Source organism: Glossina fuscipes, unplaced genomic scaffold (assembly GCF_014805625.2).
Source record: "Glossina fuscipes isolate IAEA_lab_2018 unplaced genomic scaffold, Yale_Gfus_2 1, whole genome shotgun sequence".
NCBI classification, from domain to species: domain Eukaryota; kingdom Metazoa; phylum Arthropoda; class Insecta; order Diptera; family Glossinidae; genus Glossina; species Glossina fuscipes.
Window position 1 is genome coordinate 37,916,987 of NW_023998415.1, and position 9,141 is coordinate 37,926,127.

Genomic DNA, 9,141 nt, shown 5'->3' on the forward strand with positions numbered 1-9,141 from the left:
TAAAAAAAAAAAAAAAAAAAAAAATAAGAAGTTTCTTGAGAATTCCATATTGCACATAAATTATAGCGTTTTAGTTGAATTTATGACACACATTTCTTCCAGCCGAGAAATGGACTTAACGCGTACGAAGCAATGTATCGAAGCATCAGAGTCATTTGTTTATTACAAGTTCATGTTGTAATGGCTTCACGGCCACGAAAGCGTTCCAGAAAATTGTTAGTAAAACACGATTTACGTCATATAAAATACACATATACACACACTTATACGTATTCTAAGTGTGTTTGCCAAAATTGTCGATGGCTTCGATAACTTTCAATAAATTAAGAATATATAATATTAGTGTGGGACTTCGGATTGCCGAGGTCACTAAAATGAATGCAATATGCATGTATGTAAATATAAATCTTATTTCCACACTGAAATGATTTATGAAGAAGTTACCTTGTTTCGACACCTCAACTTCAATGACTTCGTCTGGACACCGAGAGGACACCGAACGAATTTAACTTTTGTAAAACAAAATTCTTAAACGTAACTTGTTTTTTTATAACTACAAGTTAACATTAACGTTCTTACATCACCTTTAGTTAATTATATTAAAATCGTCTACTGTCTACTGTCTTTTAAATACTATTCCGTATATATTATGTACTTAGTTGACTATCCACAATTACATTATTGTTTAGTACGTTGTTTGTGTGTCTTGCTGAGTAAGTATTTTCCATTTAAAAATCTATATCTTTTGGAGAGATTGACTTACAATTTACCTAAACCATAAATATGTACAATCGATTTCACTTTAAATAACTTTCAAATAATATGAGACGATTTTGATTCGATTTTTTAAGATAATACGATAGGCATAAAACGGATATCATGTGATGTTGCGCATGTATCGGTCTATAAACAAGAATTAAAAATCATAGAGAAGAAAAGATCTCATATCATACTATTGGTGTAAAAATATGGACTTTACTAAGCATGAAGCGTGAAGCGATCTTATCATATTTACGTAACTCGGTAAATCTTTTATATGAACGTTTCAAAAGCTTTCCCAACAACTTAAATAATTCGAAATGCCATTTTTTATCTTTATACCCTACCCTACCTACTTGTACTACAAGACTGCAATGGGATAGTGGGTATATATGCAATACTCAGAAGGACTTGGGATAAAACGCACTTTTATTATACCGACCGATTCAGAATCATTTTCCGTCTCGATCTAAGCTTGTCCGTCCGTCTGCTTGGTTTTTTTTACATTCAGCCTACAGATCGCAATATTAGAGATTTTTTTTTTGTTTTTTTTTGTTTCATATGTACATTTATTTGCAAACTATTTTGAAAGTAGTGAACAAGTGTGGACCAATCTTAATTCTCCAAGGAGACAAAAACTTTACAATTTGTACACTTATTTTTATATACATATGGAACTTATTTTAATCTTATAATAATTTACCAATATATACATATTTACATACATACGTATTAAAATTCGTTTTCTATATGGTGGGTCCAAAAAAAAAAAAAAAAAAAATTGGTATCTTTTCAGTCTATTTGTCTGTCTACCACTATCTACAAAACTTATTGCGAGCAAATTCAAATGGTGGCTAAGTCGATCAAGACATCGAGAATTGAAGAAGACAATTTCCGCTTTTACTATGGAAATGCCTAAATCCATATCAATAAATTTATTCATCATAAACCGTGGACCCATTGGAGTTGTTCGCAGTAACCGAATGGTTATATGCCATATGTATGTTCAAATAGGTTTCAGAATTGCTTTGTAAAGCAGCAAAGTGAACTTGGATTTTTCACTAATTAGTCAATATAGACGTTTTGTTTTTATTTCCAAATGCATTTTTTCCCGTATTCTACCCAGATGAATGCCTTGGCAATCGCCCTTTTTTATAGCAAACGGGATGTACGTACATTTTTCAGCATTAACGCATATGTGCCATTCTTCTAGCCATATAGAGGTCATATTAATATTAAAGTGTGCTTGCACAAGCTGCGTACAATTAAAGCCGTATCAGTCGCATATGTACCGACAGTAATGTCTTTAGGTAACGACATATCGAACGAGAAAATAGTGTAGAGCAGAAGACCTAATACACTACTCTGTGCAACGATTTCACGTATGTCTAATATTTCATTGTTTGCTTTAGTAAAAAAGGAGCGTTATCATAAATACGAGCGAAGAACGAAATAGAAAGGAGCAGGAAGGTTCCATTTCAATTTAGAAAGCGGTCCTGGATTCCAAACTCTATCAAAACCTTGCTTCACGTCCAAGAACACTGCTGAGAAGTACTTTTTACTCTCGAACGAATTGCTTACTTCTTTAACGATTCGATGGCATTATTCGATGGCGTGTCATGCTTATAGCAATCGATGTTCAGGCCTTACATTATTATCATTTAATATTGACGGCAGCTTTCGTAGCCGTAGTTCTTTTTCAAAGATTTTCGAAAAGGTGAGAATAGAAAAACTAATTGGCCTCTAAGAGTTAATGTCATCCTCTTTGAATTGTAAATCAAAGTTAATAAGATGCCTTATTGCCCTAGCACATATCTTGTCGTCGCCCAGAGACTTTTCCTAGTTTAAAGGGGATATTTTATCGTCCACTATATATATATATATATAATGGGTAAATCCATGCTCCAAAGGATACCATTACAATTTTTCTTTCATCTTCGGGATTGTTGAAAGGTACATTGTTTTAAGGTAGATTTTAAAAAGCGTTTTAAGAGTGCCTTATTCACATCATGTCTATTTAAATCGTTTATCGATACATTTCTTTTCATTGCCCTTCTTTAACATTTTGTAGCATTCCAAGGCTTATGATTGTCAGTTTTCGTTGGAGATGAGCTTCTTAGAAAAGACTATGGCCGATCCTTTTTGGAAATCAACGCTCAAACGCTGTTTAAGTTAATTTTCAGCTCGGTTTAATTTAATTAATTGTTGCTGTTCCGTTTGATGTTTCCAAACTTTTCCTAACCTCTTTTTTTATCCTAATAAGATTTCTAATCTCATCGGATACGAGAATCTTATCTCAATTTCTTGATTGCTATTCAAGTTAGGTTGATAAAGATCACGCTTCGTCGATCGTGCTGCTAAAGGTTTCCACGACTTTCCTGAGTTTAGTTCAAGCCAGTCCTTAATCAAGCCTGAGGCCTAAATTTTGCTCAAACCTAAAATAATTTTTATCAGCTCTTGAAGAGATCACCTCGTAGATTTTGCGATTAGAAACATAATTCGCGTCGAAGCTAATTATTATTAGAGGCGAATGGGCAGAACTTAAACCATCAGACCCTAATATGTCTAATCAGTAAACGGGAATACCCGAATAAATAACAAAATCCAGTAGATTTGGAATTTATCTGGGATCACTTGCTCAGTGACTACGTCTTCCAGTAGAGCGCAGGGAAAATCTCTTCTTTTTGTTTTTATAGGTACTTGCTAAGTTCCTTGCCCTTAGGATTATCGAGCTTTGAGCGCCACCAAGAATGTTTAGCATTAAAGCCATCTCTGCCGATGAATAATACTTAGTTAATACCTAGTTTAAGAAATAAATTGATACTTGATACTTTGATGAAATGTGAAACACGGCCTTTTTTTCGCCCAATATTTGGATCTTTTTAAAATAATTGTGAAATTGTGTAGGGTATTTCATGCTGGTCCGGATGCGGTGTAATGCTTTTGCTCACCTCAAACTAAAAATTGTCATCAAACACGGTAAGCCGTTAACCTTAGACAAAATAAGAGCAAGGAAAATGCTTGAAATCCATTTCGTAATAAGGTTAAGTAGTTGCCGATATTGAGAGATGGTACAGTTGTTAATAAATATTCATTCACCTTGACTTCTCTATGCAATTTATTTTTATGCCTCTATATATTCAGCAATATTTAAAATGCAGTTTATCATTGCATTTCTTTCTAATCATTAATACGAGATGAGCATGTTGAAGAATCAAATTGTCAGATATCTTAACTTCTCACACGAACCAATTCAAAGCATAAATGAATTTGTCTTTCAAGCTATACAATTGTTAAGACCTTTTTTCAACTGCAAACTTTTGTTTTACATTGCATTATAAAACGAATGTGCTGCGGGCATGTATTAACACAAAACGTAACGTTCAGGTCCAAATATCCGTTCCATATACCGCAGGCGAGAGAAATAATAACAGTTAAAAAATGTCAGATATTTTGCAAGGAAGGCAAAAAATACATTATACTTTTTCCCCGTTAATAAATTTAGTGGGCGTACCCATTCATTCCAAAACATATGTAACTGCCTTTATATGCCTTGACGCTGAAAAACCAATATTTGCGGTTAGCGGCAGTTTTGCGCAATTCGGCGATTCCCACTACGAAAATGATATTGAACTCATCGAGCATCGCTTGGAAAAAATGCACCAAGCTAAATCAGTTCCTTGCTAGGTTATTGTAAGATCGTTTTTCTTCAATTAAAAGATACAAGTTATAATCCAATAGTACATTTTTGTTGCGCAATCGCAAATATACGATTCAATGATTACGTTTAATAATCGCTACGTTACGTCTTCACAATAATAATTATTATCATATATATTCTTCGGCATCAAGTAACCCCACCCGATAGGCCACGTTGCAAAAATTTTGCCGAAAAAAAATAAACAAAATTGAAATAATGTAATATAATATACATATATGCGTATATACATATTGTAATATATAATATAATATAATATTCATAATATGCAAACTCATATAAATTGCTTTTTAAAGTTGAATATGCGTTCGCCGCAATCCTGGTTGAATATGCGATCGCCGCAATCCTGGACACAAAGCATTATTTTGTCTGTTGCAAATATCTGCTTTGCTTATCTCTCCAATTTTTTGTTTTTTTTTTTTCAGGAGATTGTTTCCTATTCGTGTAACACGTTGACGAATAGTCAGGAAGAAGTCAAATTGTGAGCGTAGCCTACCAGCTGTTTGCTTAATCAGCAACGGTCTTGCCTCTACTAACATTAATATATTGAGGGACCATTTGTTGTTACTGTTTTTTGATTAATGATTATCCAAACTTGATTACGGTTTCTGCTACGAATTTCCTTTACAACGTTATTTATGCCCGAAACTTGTTTTTGCCTAATGCAAAGTTCGGAATGCGAGAATTCGAAGGGCATAACTAAAGCAAGCAACAACACCGCAGAACTATTCACTTCTATTTAAGCCATTCACAATTGCACTGCATGTGCACTGTGATACGAAAATGCCTTCAAGTGTTGACGTCAGAATCAGTAGGTAATCCGTACAAATTTTGTCCTTGATTTTTGATAATTGAGAAGTAGGAGTGTTCGCATTTATACCAATCGATCTAAACACTACAGCAGGTTTTGCGGAATACAAACTAAGAAAAGTTGTTGTTGATAAATTTCATTCCTTCATATAAACTTTACAAGCAATATATTCAAAATCTACATGAGACTTCAGTTCAAACAAATGACTCGACTTTACCCCTGTTTTGCTTGCTATACAAAGAAAAATCAGGAAAACATTCAGATGATAAGCAATGCGGTGCAGTGATCGGATATTTATTTCAGGAAAAGGTAACCTATGCACCAATTGTTTGGTAACATGTTAAATATTGCATTATTGTACAGACAATGAGAGAAAGATGATCAAGCAAACGTAAATGACGACCAAATACTATAATCGCTTTCAAGTTGATTAGATTTGCACGATTTAGATTTTCACCGCAGCGGAGCGAACGGTTCCGCAGTTAGTTAAAGTCACAGGCTTATCGGATTCGATCTTCTAATTAATAACTTTAATTACTCAACTTCGTATAAATAAGCTGACTGCGAGCATTCGTTTAAAACGAGTCAATGACAATGAAGGTTTATTGAAAAAATTTCCATTGCTCTCAAAGCAATGAAACTGGCTTCGGTTGCCAATTAGTTAGTACGGATGGTACTTGAGTTTGCTTCCTTTCACCTCGAGTTGCACAAAGCAGTTTCAAAGCAGCTTATACGATCAAAATTTTCCATAAAATATCATTTCCTTGATATACAAAAGGTTGCTTTTAACCCGATGATGCAACAAGAAGAAAGCTGTTCACATAAAGACAATGTAAAAATTGTTGCAATTAATAGATTGAAGAATTTAATCTGAGTTTTTCATAGCAAGCGTCAAGCATTGTCGACGAGTGGACCCACTCTCTTGTTCTCAAACTACAATTTGATTGTACGTCACTTATGCTTTGCGTCAAATGCAGCAATTATATCACCCGTTAAAGGAATATCTATGAATTGCTTGTTTAAAATCTTTCTAGCGACGAATTAAATAAAATCATAAAACATATTTAAATAAGAATATACTAAAAAAGTGATGTTATTTTTGTACATTAATTAAAGATATCGCATTATTCGAACATTTTGACCTGGAAGCAACAAAACACATTCGAGTTCATGTTTTATATTGATTAATTAAAGTATTATTAAAAAAACGCCCTTTCGATGAAGAATGCACAAAAAATTCTCCTTGACTTAATCACCTGCGCTATGCTAAAGAATTTTCGAATTATATATATACATTTGTATGTATGTAATCATGAAGTCAGAGTATATTGGAACTCGCAATAGAACCTACATAGACCCAAAAGTATTGACGACCTTTTCCACCCGGTCTAGCTTTCGAGATGAAGATTTCTAGTTAAGAATTCAAAAAAATAATATTCTGGGATAGGTCACAGTTGCAAGAACACAAGCATATGGAATTTGACATAAATAGTCTGTGAACGCAAAGTCTGAACGTGTTTGCAATTTGTCAAAATATACGCAGATAATATAGAGATGAGAATCTGGAATGACCTCCACAAAATATCTGCAATATCTTCATATTTTCGTCCACAACTTTCGATTCCATAATGACAATTTTTCGGAACAACTGCTGTCCAGACATTCGGGACGATCATCTGCGCTTTTAGTCTGAAAGTGATACTAATCGATAATTAACGATAAAACTTGAACTTATTTTATTTCCAATCTTTTCGTAATTTGGAAAACAACATGGTAATGTGTATTAGAACGAATAGAATTGAGTTGGTCGGTAGTTCTAGCTTAATTTTGAAATGGAATTTAATATGCCAAATAATTCAAATTTTCATATTGTTCTAATAAGGTTTAAGGATTTTATCAATCATTCAATTTCGAAAGAATTGTTTTGCGGTTAATCTACAAACTTAACTGAAGGAAATTCATAAAAATAATGTATAGAAGATTTAAAAAGCTAAGTGAATGTGACCCATTTTATGCTAACATTTCGTATAATCGTCCCTTTTAAAGGTTACAATAAAAAAATCATAATGAATCACGCATGCACACACCAGATTAGTAGGATAATAATAACAACCTTGAGTATTTACTTCACGTTCTTATTACAATTGTGAAAGAAAACAAACACAAAAAGGTTCTTTTAATTATGGCACAAAAATATGAGTAGATATGTCAAAATTAGCAAAGTACATTTCCAAAGTCTAAGGAAAGGATGGTAAATGAAAGACATATTGGAAAATGTGAAAAAAAAAAATCGAATCAAATGATAACAAATGTGTATATATACACGAAAATATTACTGATATTAACAGTAATGAGTCAGAAACACACTAACATTATAATAAGGAAAGCATAGAGATTCGCTTACGACTGCATATTTTCATTATATCAATTCCAAGAAATCACATCTAGTGATCGAATGTTAAAAATGACTAGGTTTTTAAACATTCTAGGAAGTAATATATTTAAATTTTTGTTATGATCTTGTACAGCTGCCGATGAACAAAGATGCGGCCATGTGCAATTAACAAGGGTCTAATATAGCAACTAAAGTTTCTTTGTTTAACTTTCAAACCATTCGCTACTTGCCCTTGGGATTACTTAAGATATTCAATGTTATGTTTTTGGGGAATCTGAACGAATATTTTTTCATTTTTTTTTTTTTCATTGCAGTTAATTTATCCTTCATGTTGGCGTGTCATTTAAGGGAATTTTGTAAAATTTTGCTTATTTGTTGTGTCAGCATAGAAAAATCAATTAACGCTTACTGCGCAGCCGGCTGTCCGCCCATTCTCTTCTTAGTGCCGCATACGCCACCAACAAAACACACACACATATATTTTACATAAATACATACACAACACTTCTACACATCCTAGCCTCAACAACATTATCAATAACACAAGAAATTATATGCAGATGCAATGACTGCTTACGTCGCTGCTACTCTTTTTCACTTATTCGTTTCATCCAAGAAATTGTTCTCGACCAAATTTCTTTTTTAGATAATTAAAAACTTACGATAATTTTCGTTTATCCGAGCCACTCATTTCTTTTTGTTTATTGTGTTTCTTTGAATCAATTTAATTTACTTTCCGTACCACTTTTATAATAAATTAACTTCAATTTTTTTTGTGAAATTTTCCCTTTTTAATAATTACTTTGAAATTCTCAGCCTCTTTACACAATTTGCGAAAAAACACTACTACCACAAGTACATTCGTTCTATTGTGTGTATGCGTGAGGCAGTGATGTTAATGCATTGGTTTTTTGAAATTTCATGACAAATTTTCAAAGCGGTACTGCCAACATTACGAAAAATATTTTATTCCATATGTTCCAAAGTAGCATAAATACTAACAAAATTGCTTATCAAAGAAATAAATTCTATAAAATGCAGGCCCTTTAAAATATATAGGAATATTAATCGTAATTTCTTTATTGCTTGCTTTATTGGCATACATGTGTCAATATCCGTTAGTTAATTATTTTTTCTAGTTTATGTCAAAGAATATAATAAAAAACATTAAACTTGAAATTCATTTGCATTGGCATTTCCTTCACTTCGTTTCAATTTTGCGTACCTCTATTTTTTGAATATGCTTAATGTTATCTAATAACTCATAATTGAAGGTAAAAATAATCTTAATAACCCCTTGTAAAATGGTTTGCGATAGGCGAGAAAATGCAGCTGACACTGCATTTCCCGTAGAGTTGTTTACTAATCTAGCCGTTATATATATATATTATTATATACATAAAATGACTTATCATGAAAGTTTATTAAATTATTTTTTATCATTCATTATTAATTATA

The 9,141-nt window shown here is 32.6% G+C and overlaps 1 protein-coding gene across 6 annotated transcripts in view; it reads right to left on the minus strand.

Annotated features, from left to right (window-relative positions):
* LOC119631300 (dnaJ homolog subfamily C member 5 homolog) overlaps window positions 1-8,550 on the minus strand; it is a 20,149-nt gene extending 11,599 nt beyond the window's left edge. For 2 of the 6 annotated variants that reach the window (XM_038023378.1, XM_038023380.1), the window contains exon 1: window positions 8,346-8,549. In XM_038023378.1, coding sequence (XP_037879306.1) covers window positions 8,346-8,374 — 29 coding nt within the window. In that variant the 5' untranslated portion in view covers window positions 8,375-8,549. Of the gene's footprint in view, window positions 1-8,092; window positions 8,326-8,345 lie in introns of those variants that run through there. The other 4 variants (XM_038023374.1, XM_038023375.1, XM_038023376.1 and 1 more) reach the window with 3 other exon arrangements.
* Between the last annotated feature and the right edge of the window lie 591 nt (window positions 8,551-9,141).